At 37.4% G+C, this 19569-nt stretch overlaps 1 protein-coding gene across 1 annotated transcript; it reads left to right on the forward strand.

The window, feature by feature from the left end:
* Positions 1 to 5367: 5367 nt before the first annotated feature.
* Positions 5368 to 17052, forward strand: EPCAM (epithelial cell adhesion molecule). Its single transcript, XM_063078714.1, has 9 exons — positions 5368 to 5775; positions 8149 to 8256; positions 8534 to 8774; positions 9749 to 9814; positions 11019 to 11082; positions 12233 to 12334; positions 13060 to 13263; positions 15236 to 15280; positions 16642 to 17052. The coding sequence occupies exons 1-9, from the start codon at positions 5700 to 5702 to the stop codon at positions 16681 to 16683; spliced, it is 948 nt and encodes a 315-aa protein (XP_062934784.1). The 5' UTR covers positions 5368 to 5699; the 3' UTR covers positions 16684 to 17052.
* The last annotated feature ends 2517 nt before the right edge of the window (positions 17053 to 19569 follow it).

Here is a 19569-nt window from a genome sequence, read left to right on the forward strand (position 1 = left end):
AATTAAATAACACACTACTAAATAACCTATGGGTCAATAAAAAATCATAAGGGAAACTAGAAAATATTTTGATAAGAACGATAATTGCAACACAAATATCGAAATTTGTGGGATTGCAGCTAAATCTGTGGGAATAGTATAAATTATAAATCTGAGGGAATATTATGGGTTTAAATCCTATAACATTCTACAGGAGAAGAAAGCTCTAAGACATTAATCTAAGCTTTTGCCTTAGGAAATCAGAAAAAGGAGAGCAAATTAAATCCAAAGTAAAAAAATTATGAGTAAAAATCAGTGAAATAGAAAACAGACAAACACTGAAGAAAAATCAACAAAAACAAAAATTGGTTCTATAAAAAAAGCAATAAAATTCATAAATCTATAGCTATGCTAAAAATAAAGGAGAGAAGATGCAAATTACCCACAACAGGGGTAAAAGAAGGCATTTTTGCATATTCTACAGCTATTCAAAAGATATGAGAATATTATGAACAAATTTATGCCAATAATTTGGACAATTTAGATTAAATGAAAAAATTCCTTTAAAAATACAAATATTAAAATAAACAGAGGGCTGGCCTGTTAGCTCGGTTGGTAAGAGCATGGGGGTATAAGGTCAAGGGTTCAGATCCCTATACTGGCCAGCTGCCAAAAAAAATAAAATTAAAAAAAAAAAAGGTAAAATGGTGAAAAGGTAAAATGGTAAAAAGAAATGGAAAATCCGAATTGCCTTCCACCTATTAAAACACTGAATTTGTAATTAAAAATCTTCATACAAAGAAACCTACATGGTTTCACTGATGAATTCTAACATTCAAGAGAGAAACAATACCAAATCTACAAAAACTCTTTCAGGAATTAGAGAACAGAATACTTCCAAACTAATTTTAAGACGCCAGGATTACCCAGACAAAGTGCTGCATTAAAGAAAACTGTAGATCAATATCCCTCACGGACATACTTGTGAAATTCTTTAATAAAACACTAGCGAATAGAATCCCAACTTACAATAAAAGTAGTACTTTATGACCAAGTGAGGCTTATCGAAGGAATGTCAGGTTAGTTTAACATTCAAAAATCAATGTATACTTTTTCTCCCCTTCTACTGCACTTGACTAGACTTAAAAAAAAAAAACAGGGTAATTTACTATATAAATAGACTAAAGAAGAAAAACCACATGATTCTCTCAACAGTGGTAGAAAAAAACATTTGGCAAAATTTAATGCCTACTTGTGATATAAACTCTCGGCATACTAGGTATAGGAAAAAAATTGCAATCTGATATAGGTCATTCACAATCAAATCCCCAGCTAATGCAATACTAGTAAACAATAGAATGCTCTCTCCCTAAGATCAGGAATAAGGCAAAGATGTCCACTTTCATACTTCTCTTTAATATTATACTGGAGATCCTAGACAATGCAATAAGATTTAAAAGAAAGAAGTAAAACTGCTTCAGGATGACATGACTGTGTACATATATATCCTAAGAAATCCAAAAATAAAAAAAAAAAAAAAGGAAGGAAGGAAAAGCTACTAGAACTAATAATAAATTTACCAAGGTTGAAGGATATGTCTGTAAACAAAAATAAATTGTATTTGTATATATCAGCAATGAACAATTGGAAAATGAATTTACAATAAGATCAAAGATATAATATGCTTATGGTTAAACTTAACAAAATATGTGTAAGACCTTTACACTGAAAGCTATAAAACATTTTCGAGAGAAATTAAAAAGAGATCTAAATAAATAAATGGAGAGAGACCATGACCATGGACTGGAGGATTTAAATTGTTAAGATGTCAATTCTTTCTAAACTGATTCTGAGCTTCAATGTGATCACAATCAAAATTCAAGAAGGCTTTTTTGTAAAAATTGATAAGGTGATTCTAAAATTTATATAGAAATACAAAGGACCAAGAATAGCTGAAACAACTATGAAAAAGAATCACGAAGTTAAAAGACTTCTACTATTTGATTTCAATACTATGGTAGTCAAGACAATGTAGTACTGGAGCAAGGATAGACATATAGAACAATGAAATAGGAGAGTTTAGAAATAGACCCCACATCCATATGGTTAACTTGTTTTTGATAGGTGGCAAGGTAATTCAGTGGGGAAGGAGTAGAGTTCTCTCCAAATGGCACTGGAGCAACTAGCCAGTCATATGTCAGGACCCCCCCCCAAAAAATTTTGACTCATTTAAGAGCATACACAAAAAATTAACTTGAGATGGATCATAGACCTAAACTTAAAAGCTAAATCTATAAAAGTCCTAGAAGAAAACAGTGGCAGAAAAGCCAGCAAGAACCAGGATGATTTTCACATGAGCAATGAAGGAGATGTGGAGCCAAGGGGCCATTCTAAGTGAGGAACAATTGCCTTCTACTGGAGGAAATGAATAGTTACTATATGAAATTGGAGGGGGTAAAAAGCAGAAGAAAGTGGTTGCCTCTGGGGGAACAGGAATCAGGATGAGGAAGGGAGCTCCTGTTCCTTATTTTAAACCTTGCAGTACTATTTGACTTTTATACTATGTACACACACTTTTTTGATAAAAGTAAAAATTTGCTGTGTTATTTTAAATTATAATACAGATCACTTAATTAGCATATATATTAATGTATTAAACACTGCTGCTTAAGTGCTTATCATGTAGTGCTTCATATTGTACAAAAAACTTCAAAGTGAAAAAAGATAGGAAAAAAGATTTTCTCATAGTAAAGAGTTAGAAGTTTTGCTTTTGGAGACAAAGTTAATTTTTAATTACAGATATGACACGATAAAAATTATATACATATATACACATACATACATTATATATTAAGGTGGACTCTCAATATACAAATGCAAACTATTGTTATAAACCTAAAGCAAACTAAACATTATCAACTACTCTGCAGAGAGTACATTCTGTGAAACCAGGTTCTTTGGGATACATGAGAAGAATTAATGAATGAGTGGCATAAATACCAACCTATTAACAAAGATGAGGGATTTTCTGGGTAGTCGTCAAGAAGAACTTTTACTTTTCATTCTATATACAGTACTTTTATTTTGAATTCATGTTACTCATGGAATAAAAATGTTAAGAACTAGTAATTTTAAGCCTAATTATAACAAATGTTTACACATTACATACTCTTTTAACCATCTGCAAAAATAAAATTCATACCATTTAATATTTCAATAAATTCTACATACCACACACACACACACACACACACGCACTACACATACATTCTAAAACCTATGTAAAAAACTATACTGTAGGATATTAACTAAGTAATTTTCTTAAATAGCACCCCTAATTTTTCTTTTCAAGGAACATTATACTAACTTTTTTCCAATACTATTTATATTAAATACGTTATCTTTTGATTTAGAGGTATTCTTCAACACTGAAGAGACAGAAGGTCATACCCAATATCCCTATGCTACCAGTTAATACTTTGCACTAACCACTAGATCTTTTCTTAACTAGCTTCCTTTTCCAACCACACTTTGGCTTTGGTGTTGGCTTTTCAACTGGGTTCTTAGTTGATGGCCTGCAGGAGTTTGGCTAGAAAAGTTTAGTTATGGTTTTTAATCTTGTCATGTTCCTTTCTTAGTCAAATATTCTCTCTCTCTCTCTTTTTTTTTTTTTTGGCAGCTGGCCAGCTCAGGGATCTGATTCCTTGACCCTGGTGTTATAAAACTGCGCTCTAACCAACAGAGCTAACCGGCCAGCCTTTAGTCAAATATTATATATCAAACCGACTACTATCAAAATTAAAAAGAAACTGTCAAATGTAAGAATAAATTTAGGAATATACTTGGGTATGAAACTTGACAAAAATATTAATAAATGTTGTTAAATGTAGTGCTGGAACTTTGAAGATTCACAATCAAAGCATAAAATGAGAGTGATGTTGAGCAGTGAATGACAAATTGAGAAGGTGTTAAAGAGCTATAAAAATAAATACCTCAGATGCATACTCAGATACTATGAGTAAGAGATGAGTGTAGTGTTTTGTCATTTATTTAATAATTATGTTTACTCAATTCACTTATTGCAATGAACAATTTAATAAACAACTGTCAAGCTATAAGATGAGGCTCTCTTTGATTAGGTAACAGATTTAGACCTGGCAATGGAACATTTTGCAAACAAAGCCACAATAACCAGTTAGATTATTCTTGGGAAAAGTATGTGTAGCTTGGGGGCTCGCAGTGTTCAACTTCCGGAATACATCCACAATGCAGCAGACAACAAAAATCTGGTTGATAACTTGTTCCCAATTCGTTAGCGCTATTCTTTTCACTTAAATTGCTCAACAGATCACAAAGTTCCAAAACTAGGTCTAGCAACTCAGATTTAGATTTAAAACACTGATGATTTCCTTACAAGATCAATAATCTAATAAAAATAGCTTATTTAATGTACCAAGTAAAATTTAAAATATAGAAGCATTTATAACAATGTGACTATTTACATTAAGCAACTTGCCTACACTTCAACAGGAGAGTACAACACACTTAAAATATTGTTCAATAAAAGCATAATCTTTGATCTGACGTATACTTGTAAAAAATAATCAAATTTAGCTGAATCTTACATTGCTTTTTCGCCTTTCCTTTTTTGAACTCTTACTCCCACTGATTTCTTAAGCAAGACAAAAGGCCTCTTTTAAACGGGTTATAATGTTATTACAGCTAACGTTAACATTTAAAACAATACTTTAATAGTTATTAAAAGTTTCAAGTCATTACAGTTATTTTGAGATGGCAATAACAGTTTGTTGTGATTTAAATTCATTTGCACTAAAATAAATTGTCTTTTGTTTCTACTTCCCTATATTTTCTTAGAAAATGTTGACTCACCCAACATTGTTCTCCAATATTAATCAAAACCTAAATAATTTCGGTTCCCAGCATTTGGCTCTATGGGAACACCTTTTATTACATCTTCAACTGCTAAAAATGCTTACAAAAAAGGGGAAAGAATTTTTGAGAGTAATTATAAAGAAAATATGAATTTATCATCCTGGAAAGCCAGGGAGATTTCTTTCGTTCTTTTTTTCTAGTTTCAAAGGAGTACAGTTAAACTGCCCAGGTAATGCTCAAAGGTCGTCTTTTTTATTGTACTTCGGCCGCTTCTCCGCTTGTTTGTAACCCATTTCCGCTTCCACGTCCCTCTTGCAGTCCCCACACCCTTTCCCCCAGGCCCCGTTCTTCAAGGCTTCAGGGGAGCTCTCCTCCGTGCGAAGAGGAAGCCTCAGTGTTCTCGAACCTCCTCTGCCACCCCCCAGAGTGCCCGCCTGCGGTACAAAGACGAAGCACCGGGCGGCGGGGCGGGCGCGGGCGCACACCTGAGGAGGGGCCGGGGAGGAGGGGCGCCTGCTCCCTGCCCCGCCCCCAGGCGGTGACTCATCCCCGAGCCCCGGCGACAGAGGTGAGCCGCCGGGGGATGAGGGCCGAGAGGCGGGGCAGCCAGGTTGCGCAGGTCTGCGCTCCACCCTCCGCGCGTGTAGAGCGCGCAGTCCCTCGACGAGCTCGCACCTTATTCCCTGTCCGGGAACCCTTCGCCGCCGTCCTCCCGACGCGGACCTGCTCGCCCGAGGCCTCGCGCCGCCCGGCCGGCCAGGGGGCTCCCCGCGCGCCTTCCGCGAGTCCCCGGCCCGCCCTGCTCCCCTCCTCTCGGCGCGCTCAGCATGGCGCCCCCCCAGGTCCTCGCGTTCGTGCTCCTGCTCGCGGCGGCGACGGCGGCAGTAGCCTTGGCTCAGAAGGGTGAGGAACAAACTTGGAGAGGAGTTGTGGAGTCGGGCCAGGCCGGGGAGTGGCGGCCTCCGGCGCTTGAGATGGGGACCATGGGGAGGGGATCGAGAGGCCGCGCTTTCCCGCCCCGAGACCGCAAGGCGCAGGCGGTGCCGCGGCCCAGGCCCTCGGCGCGAAGGAGGCAGCGGGAAGGCGTCGGCTCGAGCTGGCCGGAGGGAGCAGCCTTACTCTGCAGCTTTGAACTCCTCTCTAGGGAAATGGCCCGGGGCGGAGGGTCAGGCGGGGAACGGAGTGGCCACGTCCGGGGATCCTGCGACCACAGAACCAGCGCTTCGCGCCGGGGCGCGCCCACCTCCTCTGGCCCGGGTGGACTTGGGGTTCCGGTGTGCCCCTAACCAAGCCCGGGCCGGTAGCGGAGTCAAGGTGACTGCGGCTTGCCGGGGCACCTGCGGCGACTCCCGGATGTGAGCCTTGGGCGGGGACAGGTGGCTGAGGGCGGCCAGGTCCGCTACGCACCTGCGCGCGGGAGACGGGCCTCCTGGACCTCGACCACGGGGGCTGTGGGTGTTTTCCCTTTTCTTTTCTTTCTTTCTTTTTTTTTTTTTTTGTGTCTGGTGGCTAGCCGGTGTTGTTTTCCCTTTTCTAAGGATCATGTGAGTAGTGCCAAGTTTATTGTACGGAACTCGGAAATAAAGATAACCCTAAAGAGTAAAAAAAAAAAAACAAAAAAAAAAAAAAAACTTAATCCCACCACTTTGAGAATCCCTTAATTAACAATTGGGTATATTTTTCTTTTAGACATTTCTTTAAACACTGCCCTAAACCTAAATATGTAGTTTTATCTTGATTATTTTTCCACATCCAGAGCTGTACATTTCTTTTGATCTTTAAAAACACGATTTAAATGGTGACTGAAAAATCTATAGTGTGGAAGATCGCACCATTATTCAAATGTTGGACATGCAGTTTGATTGGTTTTTCTTATTCTGAAATTAACAGCTTGCCTGCCGGCTCTTGATTTATTTGTAAGATGGTGCCTGGAAGTGGAGTGACAACTGGCTAAAGCTCTCTGGAGAGGCTGTTTATACTCCCACCAACAAGGTGGCCTAAATTAAATACTTAAACTTTCAAAAAATGCAGTTTAATCAACTCGTGTTTTTTCTAGTTTCAATCTGGGACTAAATACTTAATCTTGGAATTGCTTTAAAATGGTGATAGATGCTATAGGTATATGTTCAGAAAGTCCCGTACCTGACTGGTCCATTTTATTTTTATGTTTTGACTGTTGGCCGGTAGGGGGATCCGAACCCTTGACGTTGGTGTTGTAACACAGCGTCTAACCAGTTGAGCTAACTCGCCGGACCCTGGTCTGTTTTAATTTTCACATTACTTGGTAATGAAAAATACAAGTACAATATAGTGCCACAAAAGATTTTAACTCCTTGAGGACAGCCACTGTGCTTTCTCCCTTTGTGACCCCAATATTGAGTTTAGTGCTAGACAGATTATAGGTAGTTCATATCGGTTGTAAAACGGAGAGAAATTAAAGTCATACTTGGGAGATGAGAGAGCAATATAAAAATTCTTTGGTTCGTCATGCTAATTTTTGTTTTTAATGACTGCACTCAACTAGACTAAAAATAAATAAAAGGAATCAGATGGGCTTGCCAATTTGAAGTTAAAATGAACTTTTGAGGTAGTCATGGATATATAATGATTAAACTAACATCGATACCCAGGATGGGCTGCTTAGTATCACTTTCAAAATCAGGTACATGGATTTGATTTAATTAGGAGACCCATATACAAGAATTCCTCCAAATTGGAAGTATAATTTTTCCAAGACGTAAAATGATATAAAGGTTGAATATGTTCCTCTTAAGCCACAGAAGTTTCTTATTTATTTAAGAGAGAGAGAGGAAGGGAATGTGAAGATTCATGGATCCTGGAATTGGAATTGTTGATTTTGTTTTTTTTTTTGGAAAACAGCGACTGTCAGGCAGGGGCGTATCTAGCAGGACAAGAGGAGGGAAAGAGCTGAGACAGGGAGTATCACAAAGACAAAGCTGGAAAGAGCTGAGACTGGGAGATAGCACAAAGACAAAGCCTTTAGAAGCCTGTATTCTTATTTTTTAAAAAAATTGAAACAGGATAATGCAAGTGGATTAGATGATGTGTCTGTATAATGTATACAAACTATTTAGCAAGTGTCAAGCACTTCAGAAGCAACTCAAATTATAGCTGAAAAACGAAACATCCAGAACCGCTTTTTAAGGCTTTGTGTCTCTGTAACTTAGGCATTATTGTCAGAACATAATTTAGCTGAGACATCAGAGTTGATAGTTGGATCCGCATTTTAAAATGGATTTTTAAAAAATTTTCTAGAATGTCTCTGTGAAAACTACCAGCTGACTACAGACTGCTCTTACAATGAAAATGGTCAATGCCAGTGTACTTCAATTGGTACACAAAATACCATCATTTGCTCAAAACGTGAGTGAAATATCCTTATTTCCTTTAAACTTTACTTTGACTTAATACTATTTTAATTGATGTGTCTTGAGTTGGGAAGTTTTATCAGCTTAAATCTGCGTCATGTTGCTTTGTTGAAATTTGATATTATATCCATCTGAAGCTTCTCTTCAGAAAATAAGTGTGGGAACATGTAAATTTAAAATCATCTTTGGCCCTGGAAGTTTGGAGTTAAATTAAACATTTTTTTCCCCTGTAAGCATGAAACTGCAGTTATTTTTCAGTGCTTTCTTTTCAGTGGCCAGCAAATGTTTGGTGATGAAGGCAGAAATGACTGGCTCCAAGTCTGTTAGAGGAATGAAACCTGAAGGGGCAATCCAGAACAATGACGGGCTTTATGACCCTGACTGCGATGAGAAGGGGCTCTTTAAAGCCAAGCAGTGCAATGGCACCTCCACTTGCTGGTGTGTGAACACTGCTGGGGTCAGAAGAACTGACAAGGACAGTGAAATAACCTGCTCCGAACGAGTGAGGACCTAGTGAGTGGGGCTTCCTATATTACTTGTTTTCAGGCTTTTTGGATTCGCTTGATTAAACTTACTTTTGAATAGGTAATATGATTTCATGGTTTAGAACTCAAAAAGTAGGAAAGTGTGTACAGCAAAAAGTCTCCATTCCATCCCACTCCCCCAGCTACCCAGTGTACCTCCACAGAGCTGATGTCATCAGTTTATTCCATAATCTTCAAGAGATAGTCTATGAATTTATGACATATATGTATTCTTTTTTTTTTTGCACGATGGTAGCATACTAGGTGTAATTTTCCTTTTATGTTTATACTTAACACTGGTCAGCATTTTAAAGTTGGATTAGTGTTAAATGTATACGAATTATATTTATATATTTGCTCATTTATTGTGTTTAAAAAGTAAGATATGGTTGTCTTAGGGATTATTTAATAAAAAGGAACAGAAACACACTCAACGCTAGCTTAAGCAAAAAAGACTTTACTGAAAGGGATGACTACAAACTAGAAGGGTATCAGGACCAAAGCCAGCACTCCCTACTGTTGTGGCTTTTGGAGCCTGGAGCCTCATCATCAATTTTCTATTTCTCTTAGTGCCTTTTTGTCTTTTTACTTGAACAGGGCCCAATATAGCCAGCTCAGCCTTGACTTTACGTGACCTTATGTATTGTGGCTGGAGGACAGAAGGTCAATATTAGAAATGTTTACTCCTGGGCAGGTTCTTTATGAAGGATGTGTGATGGCCAGGGAAGAAATTATGGGCATTTCTACTGTATAAATTTTTTTTTTTTTGGCAGCCTACCAAAAAAATGTAACACTGCATTGTAACCAACTGAGCTAACCGGCCAGCCCTCTACTGCATAAATTCTTTTTCTGATAGCTCTACTGCGATTCCAGTAGGGAATTTTAGTGTTAGCTCATTAGGAAAACAGTATAGTTTATAGTAGAGTTGTTATAGTCAATTGACATTGTCTTTTTACCTTACAGCTGGATCATCATTGAACTAAAACACAAAGCAAGAGAAACACCTTATGATTCTCAAAGTTTGCAGACGTAAGTGCAATTAACTACATCGTATTATCTGTGCACAATTGGTACTCAAATCTTGTATCCCATGAGAAACACCAAGTCTTAAGTGCTTTTTCATATTCTGAAAAGTGAAGTTATTTGAAATAGAGTTGCAAGAATAGTACAAAGATTCTTGTAGTACCCTTCCCTCAGATTCACCAATTAACATACTGACACATTTTCTTTTTATGTGTGTGTATGTTTATGTGTGTGTACTTTATATCTATATATCCGTATATGTATAAATATTTTTCCCAGAACCACTTAAAAAGAAGTTATGGACGTCATGTCCCTTTACCCTTAAAAACTTTAGTGTATCTTTTCTTAAGAACAAAAGGCATTCTCTTATGTAACAACTGTATAATGATCAAATTCAGGAAATTTAACATGCTGCCAGTTTTCCCATTATTGTCCCTTGTAGCAATTTTTGCCCACTGTTCTAGGACCCAATCCGAGATTGTGTACCACATTTAGTTGTCATGACTCTTTAGTCTCTTTTAATATGGAGCAGTTTCTTGGTCTTTCTTTATCTTTCATGACACTGATATTTTTGAAGAGCATGAGCAAATTATTTTATATCATGTCCTTCAGATTTGGATTTGTCCTACTTCAAATTTGGATTTGTCTGGCTTTTCCTCTTTTCTAAAAATAGGTTATGCGTTTTTAACAGGAAAACTAGTCTTGCATCTTTTGTAGTACTTTACATCAGAAGGCTCATGATAGTGAGCTTGTCCCTTTACTAGTAATATTAACTTTGGTTAAAGTGGTGTCCGTCAGGTTTCTCAACTGTAAAGTTACCATTTTCCCCTTTTAATAAATAATCTGTGGGTGTATACTTGGATACTATGTAAGTGTTCTGTTTCTAATCAAAATGGCATTCTACAGTTTTAGCATCAGTGGATGATTCTAACCTGAATCAATTATTTTTTTTAACAACTTTAGGTAATGACAATCCTAGACCTTGAACTATCTGCTTGGTTTTAAAGTAGTGCTTCTGGGTTGGCCAGTTAACTCAGTTGTTTAGAGCATGGTGTTGATAACACCAAGATCAAGGGTTCGGATCCCCATACTGGCCAGCCACAAAAAATAGAGAAAAAAGGTAGTGCTTCTTACCTTTAAAAGCTTCTTAGCTTTAAAAGTTATATGGTACAAACTTTTTTTTTGAACACAGATTTTTAATTATTCACAGTGCTCTTCAGAAGGCGATCACAACTCGTTATCAACTGGATCCAAAATTTATCACACGTATTACGGTATGATTTTTTAGTAAATGAGATTAAGCAGAAAGTTGGGGACCGTATGGTTTGGGTGTAAAGGACATCCAGTGATTTTAGTAGTGGTTAAATGCTTTTGAATAACAGTTTAAGGCCTGGCACTTAATGCAAATTCCCTGTTGTTGTTTTTCTCCCATAAAGCCTTTGAAAACCCCAGTATTACCCTTAAAGGAAACAGTATCTGTTAGTATCCGTAAAACATGTCTTTCTTACCCTGGAGAACTCTCTGTAATTGCTTTTAGCGTGTCTTACTTTAGCATGCTACTCTACCTCCCATCTTCTCAGGTTTAAGGAACTAGTCTTTACCCAGTAAAGCCCTTCCTTAATTCTTTCAGCTCTGGTTTTAAAAAACACATAGCTTGAATACTGTGATGGAACTCTTTAAAGGCAATATAAATTTATTCTTGTTCTTCTTGATTAAAATTGATGTCATTTTTAAAAAGACTCTTTTGAAGGAATATACTGTTTTGCTCTCTAAAAACTGAACATGGTTAATGCATACTACATTTTTTTAAAATTTATTTTTAATTAATTGGTTATTTTTTATGGTAACATAGTTGATCGTATGTATCTGTGGAGTACAGAGTTAAATATCAGTACCTGTGTGGGATATGTGATGCATACCACATTTTGGATTGCATTTCTTTAGTATTTTGGTTTTCAAGTAGTTCTGATCCAAATAAGGTACTGTGATACCTTGTTTTAAAATTTTTTTCAAGACAAGGAAATTCTCTTGGATTAAAAATATATGCATTGGGCCGAGCCCGTGGCGCACTCGGTAGAGTGCTGCGCTGGGAGCGTGGCGATGCTCCCGCCGCGGGTTCGGATCCTATATAGAAATGACCAGTGCGCTCACTGGCTGAGTGCCGGTCACGAAAAAAAACGACAAAAAAAAAAAAAAAAAAAAAAAAATATGCATTGTAATTATGTTTGGTTGTCTTATTTCCCTTGAATAGATTTAAAGGCTCCCCCAAAGATTTTTCAATATTAGTGAGAAAGTTAATTATCCACTAATGGAAAGGGATAGTGATGCATGTAGATTACAGAAAATCAAACACTGAATATTCTGATTATTGAACAATGATATTTTCATTATATTAATATTCGTATTTTTTAATTTTCCCCCCAGTATGAGGATAATGTTATCACTATTGAGCTGGTGCAAAATTCTTCTCAGAAAACTCAGAATGATGTGGACATAGCTGATGTGGCTTATTATTTTGAAAAAGATGTGAGTTTAATCTTTCTTATTTTATTCCTGTGTTCAGAAATGTAATGTTGTCTGTCATTCCTCAAAGGATTCAAGATCTTTCACCACCTTTTTCTTCACTTACAGATGAGCCTTATCTCCAAGTGGGTCTTCTGCAATTTTGTCCTCCCTGCCACTCATATAACTTTCTGACTTGCTTGTATGTTTGTGCCTTTATCAAATTGTTCTGCTTAGAATGTCTTCTGTCTTATAATTCTCATTTATTATCTCCCTAACTTAGTGTGTATATTCTCTCCCTATTATATTTATAATTTACATGAACAAGAATTTATATTTTAAAAATGCTGTAAAACTGATGTGATTATTTTATTTTAACTTTAATATATGATAGTGATGAATATAATATAGTGATGATATATTATTTTCTGATGAAGTCTAAGATTTGCTTCAGAATAATCTGGATTGGGGTGGGAAGGAAGAGTAGATGAAATAAGAATGGGCATGTGTTGGTATTGTTGAATCTGAGTGATAAGTACATGGGCTTCCTTATACTGCTCTTTCTACTTTTGTGCATGAAAATTTCCTGTAATAGTTTTTAAAAGGGTTCAATGGATCGGATTGTTATCACTGAAACTATAAAGATTCTTGGTGGCATTTCTTTTGGCATATGATCAATGTGTAATTATTATGTGGCCATGGTTGGTTTTCTTAAATAATTTTAATTGCTTTTCTCCTTTTCAATATAGGTTAAAGGTGAATCCTTGTTCCATTCTTCTAAAAGAATGGACTTGAGAGTAAATGGGGAACAACTGGATCTGGATCCTGGCCAAACTTTAATTTACTATGTTGATGAAAAAGCACCTGAATTTTCAATGCAGGGTCTAAAAGCTGGTGTTATTGCTATTATTGTGGTTGTGACAATAGCAATTATTGCTGGAATTATTGTGTTGGTAAGTACAGAACAAGTAAAATATCATTTAAGGGTATATTCTTTCAAGAAAAGACAGTAATACGAAAAAGCTGCATCCATGTTCCAAAACATATTAATGAAACAAAAATCTCTATTTTTTGTAATTCACTCTAGTGAACACATTTATTGCATTTCTGGTTCCTTTTTACAAAACAGTCACTTTATGAAGCAAGAAGAGATACTAATCTAAAACAGCTTGCAGCCGAACACCTCAGAGTCCAGTTACATTGCCATCCAGCAGCAAATGTCTTTTGGTTCTTCTCACTGCGTATAATTTAACACCATTGCCAGGCTTAGTACAAAAATACCCGAACCTCCAAAACCATTCAGTGAGCTGGAACAACAGAACACAGGATTTAAAATAGCATAGGAAAGAGTTAATGTTAAATGTGAAGCAAATTCTAAATAAAGATTAGCACACTGAGTTTAGCAGTGCTTCAGAAGAAGAATATCACCTAGAAGTGGGGGGTTTATTCTAGGAATGTGAGGATGCTTCAGGAAATCTAATCACCACAACAGAATTCAGAAATAGATTTGAGAGTATTTGGGAACTTACATTTTCAGTTCAATGGAATTACGATGCTTGGTATCCATTTGGGAGAAAACAAAAGTTGAATTCTTATTTCACCCCACGAGGGCTGGCCGTATTGCCCGACTGTGTGAATGGCATGTCCAGAGCACAGCAATGTGAAGGAGTTGGGCAGTGCACCTATGTTCAAACACAAATTCCAGATGGATTATAGTTTAAAATACAAAGAAATAAAACAAGTCTCAAGAAAATTAATTTAGGAAATGTTGACCTTGTGTAAGAAATCTAGAATCCATGAAGGAAAAGATTTATGCATATATGAGTTCATTAAAATTAAATTTTTTTTTGTGTGTGTGTGTGTGACCGGTAAGGGGATCACAACCATTGGCTTGGTGTCAGCCACACCGCGCTCAACCAGTGAGTGCACCAGCCATCCCTATATAGGATCCGAACCCGCGGCGGGAGAGCCGCTGCGCTCCCAGCGCCACACTCTCCCGAGTGAGCCGTGGGGTCGGCCCTAAAATTAAATATTTGTATGCCAAAGATACTGTACAGTAAAAAATATCAATGATAGGCTGGGAAAGAATATTCATGATGCATAAAACAAATGGATATTATGCACAATAAACAGAATTCTTACAAATTGATGAGGAAACCTAAAGAAAGAATGGCAACCAGCCAGCTGCCAAAAAAAAATAAAGAATGCCAACAGGTATGGATAGACAGTTTGTAGAAGAAGAATTTCAGATGGCAAATAAACACATGAAAGATTAATCATAGAAATATAATCATGTAAAAAAGAAAGCACATTCATTGTTAAGTGTAGCAATGTCACTTGTAAGGGTGAATCTGGAAAAGAATCTGAGTTAAATTAGTAGGAGAGTGGATGAGTAAATTGTGGTATATCCATGCTATGGAATAATGTGAATGAGTTCAATCTATATCTTTTGATCTGGAAGAGTTCTTATGGTGGTGACACAGGCTGTGCAAAAATAGAAATGATATTGTATGATCCCATTTTTATTTTTTATTCATTTTCTCTGATGGCTGACTGATAGGGGGATTTTTACTATTTGTTTTATTTTGTTTTTGATCTTTTTTTAAAATCACATTTTATTTTTAGACCCCCAAACTTGTATGCATATATATGGAAAAAGATGTTGAAGAATGCACGCCAAACTGTTAAATTTCATTAAAGATTATTTGTTTTCTTAGTGTTTTTTTTTTTTTGTTTCAGTGCTATGCTAGACTTTTTTTAGTTTAGTAATGAAATTTTAATTTAAGAAACAATGTTTATGGATAGAGTTTAAAATTATATTTGTTCCGATCGGAATTATGTCCATTAAAAACATATATGTCAATGTAGACCAACTTTTTGTTTGAGGAGCAGTCCTGAAATAATAATTTTTTTTCATCCATTCAGGTCATTTCCAGAAAAAAGAGAATGGCAAAGTATGAGAAAGCTGAGGTAAATGGATTACTTACCTAATAAAAAGGCCCCGTTTCATCTCTTACTGCTAGTAATCATTGTACCTTCCTAGACATTGACAGATTTCCATTGCCCCGGAGTCCTATTGCAGTATAGTGCTTGGGGTCTTAGAGACAGTATTAGAATGCACTCTCACCTAAATATTCTTGCATGAGTTCCATGGCAGACCACCTTATATTGAATTCTGCTCCATAGAAGAGTGGAATGGGAAGCCTTATTTTATAAAGTGTCAGCGTTTAGAGGAAACTTTTAGAGGCATACTCTAGTGGATTCACATTAGAGAAAATGTTACTGATAACCTGATTTACTGTCTGCATGCCAGTGGAATAATAATCATTTAAAATGAACTTAATTTGTCATAGTAAATCTGTTGCATACTATCTGGTTACCTATACCAGTGTGAAATTTTCAGATTGTTAGCCTGTTCCAGTCATTTGGAATTGGATATGAACACACTTGTCTTTGAATCCTATCAATAATATTTTCTGTATACTAACCAATTTTTGTATACCTATGTACTTACTTGTAATCTAATATGTGCCACTTGCTAATATTTTAGCAAATATTAATTAGAAGTGTAAAAAAATATTGAAAAAATCTAATAGAACTGGAAAGTTCTAGCATTTTCTTTCCATTCCATAGTAGATCACCTGGCTTATCTGGATTGGTGACCACAGGTCTAGAGAACTATCCCTGAACTGAATTTTAACAGACAGGCAGACTGATGATGTAGTGTTGTAGTTAAGAGCAACACACACCTGGGTTTGACCACTTATTACATAACTTCTTTAAGCCTGCATGTTTTCTCATCTGTAAAATGGGGATAATAGTACTGACCTATTTTAAGGATTAAAGGTAATCTGTAAAGTATTGGTCCCATGCTTGCCACATAGCAAAATGTTTGCCAACAGTAGTAGTAGTGTCATCGTTGTCTCAGTTCTGCCTGTAACTTATTGTATGATCTGGGACAAGTCACTTAATTCTGAACTTCAGTTTCCCCACCTATAAAATGAAAGATGGATAATAGAAAATAAATTGATTCTTCCTAGCTGTAAAAATATTATACATTTAGTAAAAATCTTATCTATTCTTAAAGATCTAGCTTATCTGCTGCTTTCCCCACTCTCTTTGGCCATCTTGTCTCTAAATAGTAGCTTGGCTCCTGCACTCAATATGTGTTTCCTTGTAGTAGAGCTTTCTCTTTTTTTATTTATATAAGTCTTATAAGTGTATAAGGAAATCATCTTGCTTTCCTCTCTAATTTTTTTAAACTATTTTCAGAATAAACAAAAGATTGGAAAATGATTTTCAATTTTCTGTACTTTTTCTATCTGTTTCAGATAAAGGAGATGGGTGAGATGCGTAGGGAACTCAATGCATAACTGCTGTAATTTGAAGATTCACTGCAAGAAGGGAAATTAGCAAATGGACTCATTACAAATGTATGAGCATGGGAGAAAGAAGATCTTCGTTAGTTAACATCATATATTTGTAATAGTGAACTGTACCAAAATACAAACTGCTTGAAATTGGCTTTACCAATCTTAAAATTTTACCACAAGTGTCTTATATGTGCAGATCTAGTATAAAACCAAGAACTTGGACTGCATAGTTAAAATTATTTATGCATAGCATTGAAGAGTGTGCATTAAATGTGCTTTCACAGTAGAGATTAAATGACTACTCTCATTCATTTGTGATTGAAAGCTGCCTTTCTGTTTACTTTGAGTCTTGTACATATAAACTTTTTTATGAACTATAAAATAAAACATTTTAAAACTACTTCCTAAATTTGTTTGAATCATATCGAATCAAATTTCATAGTGTCTTTAATATGCCACTTTCCCAATGTCTTACATAATGAACAATTATGGTACAAATGCATTTTACTTTCAGTTACCTGGAAGAGTTACTATGAAGTTAAAGTATCCTGAAATATTTTGCTTTTTATAATTAAGAATTTTTAAAAGCACTAAGAACCACATTAAAGAAATTATGAAAACTGGATTTAAACAATTACCTATGATTTTTATCCCTTATGTGGTAGGCAGAATTCTGTGATGTCCCCCAAAGATTTTCTACCCCTGATGTACATGCCCAGTATAATCCCCTCCTATTGAGTGTGGCAGGACTTGTGAACACAATGGGCTGTAACTCCCAAGATTGTTAACATTATATGGCAAAGGTGAAGGGATTTTGCAGATGTAATTAAGATCCCTAATCAGTTGGTTTTGAATTAAAAGGGATATTACTCTGGGTGAGCCTGACCTAACCAGCTGAGCCTTTTTGAAGTGTCCAAAAGCAAGAGAAGCAGCAGAAATAGAGGTAGCTCTTCTGTTAGTCTTGGAGCAAACTGCCCTGTTGTGGAGAGGGTCATGTGACAGGGAACAGCAGGTGGACCCTAGGAGCTGAGGGCCTCATTTCCACAACCACAGGAGCTGAATTGCCAGCAACCAGGGAGTGTGGAAGAGGACTCGGAGGCCCTGATGATGGCAGCTCTGGCCAACCCCTTCACTGCAGTCTTGAGACCCTGAATAAATGACCCAGTTGACCTATGCCTAGCTCCTGACTCATGGAAACTGAGATAATAAATGTTTATTATATTAAGATGTTAAATTTCTGGTAGTTTGTCACACAACAGCAGAAATCAATACAGTTAGTAAAATACAATGAGAACTTTAAAGACAAGGAGCAGCCACTGCTACAGCTGAGACAGCACCAAAGGAAGAGACCCTCTCCATTCCTCTCAGCCCCTCAGTGGTGGGCTGAGATCTGGACCTTGTGAGAGAGGGTACTCTCAATAGCAGAGATGTTGCTGTGGGGCCACAGTGGCAGAGCTTTTTGAAAATCAGCATTGTGCATCTTTCTGGAAATCTAGGGCAGGAGTCATCAAACTACAGACTTCAGACTGGCCGTGTCCCCTGTGTTTATATAGCCCAGGAGTCAAGGATGGTTTTTACATTTTTAAATGGTTGAAAGAAAATCAAAAGATTATTTCATTTGTCCATAATTAAAGTTTTATTGGAGCACAGGTATATTCATTCATTTACATATTGTGTGTGGCTGTTTCGCACTTCAATGGCAGAGCTGAGTAGCTGTATGGACCCAATGACTCAAAGCCCAAGATATTTACTCTCTGGCCTTTTTACAGGAAAATTTGCTGACCCTGGCTCTAGGGTGCTGGGGGAAAGCTATTCACAGGGAGGTGTCTCAGCAGACACCAAAGGCACTCTGTAACTGCTCCAGCAGGTGGGATGGGAGGCAGGCGCTCAGGGAAGCTGCTGGATACTATCCACTCAGGAGCAGCAGTGTCCTGGAGAAGCACCATCCTGCAATAGCTGGATGACGAGCAGCCCTTGGGTGCTGCAGGAGCCTGCCAAGCCAGCTCACCAGAGCTAGGAAACAAACCCTCCTCTTGCAGTGCCTCTCCAGCGCCCTCTGCTGACAAAGCTTCAGATCATTTTCACGGAGAAAGGAAAAGGGTGAATAAATCAGTAACTGACACGCTCCTTCCCTCTTTTTTTTTAGATGGGCTAAGGTTTGTTTATTTACTTAACACTTAAAAATAATTCATTTACTCCAGCAACATGGAAGACAATTGACGGTACTATTAAAAGACTTAAAATCTAGAGAGGGTAAGGACAGCGCAGATCCCAACGCCATTCCTGATGAGGGGTGAAGGATCTGAGCCAGGCCTCTATGCTGGGCCAGGCTCCTCCATTAAGCTGAGACAAAAAGCCTCAGCCTCATCCCCATTAGGAGACAGCCCTAACTGCTAAAAATAAGAAAGGGCTAGATGGTACTGGGGGCTGGTGAGTCATTAGGAAGATCAGTTGGTTCTCTCTTCAGTAAGGGGCTTAGCACCTTCTGGAAAAGAGGGAGTAGTAGACTCGGGCTGGAGACTGAGGGCCAATATCCAACAAAGGTTCTCTTCCATTCACCAACACTTTGTCCCTTTTTCCAACAGCAAGAAACTTGAAATCCAGAGAAATCATTAAAGAACACTTCTGGCTGCAACGTCAAAGCATCTCTGAAGCCAGACTGGGGGGTAGAGATGATGACTCCAACTTCAGCGGGCCTCTTCTTCAGTAGGGATGCAGCCAGTGAAGATGCTGGTATTGCCGGCCAGAGCTGTTTCTTTTTCCTCCCTAGAGCCTTATGTTCTTGGGATTCTGTTCCTACATGTTTCTATTTGGGGAGGTTAAAGGAGGTGGGAGCTGCAGCGGTCTTTAACAGCACCTGCTCCACATCACATGTCTCTTTCAGGA

This window comes from Cynocephalus volans, chromosome 14, assembly GCF_027409185.1.
Source record: "Cynocephalus volans isolate mCynVol1 chromosome 14, mCynVol1.pri, whole genome shotgun sequence".
In the NCBI taxonomy this organism is placed as follows: Eukaryota; Metazoa; Chordata; class Mammalia; order Dermoptera; family Cynocephalidae; genus Cynocephalus; species Cynocephalus volans.

Bases quoted from the DNA above. Each gene is read 5' to 3' on its own strand.
- EPCAM (XM_063078714.1), top strand. From the start codon at position 5,700: ATGGCGCCCCCCCAGGTCCTCGCGTTCGTGCTCCTGCTCGCGGCGGCG. The intron at 8,257-8,533 runs GTGAGTGAAATA...CTTTCTTTTCAG, and splicing joins TACCATCATTTGCTCAAAAC to TGGCCAGCAAATGTTTGGTG. The intron at 15,281-16,641 runs GTAAATGGATTA...TATCTGTTTCAG, and splicing joins CAAAGTATGAGAAAGCTGAG to ATAAAGGAGATGGGTGAGAT.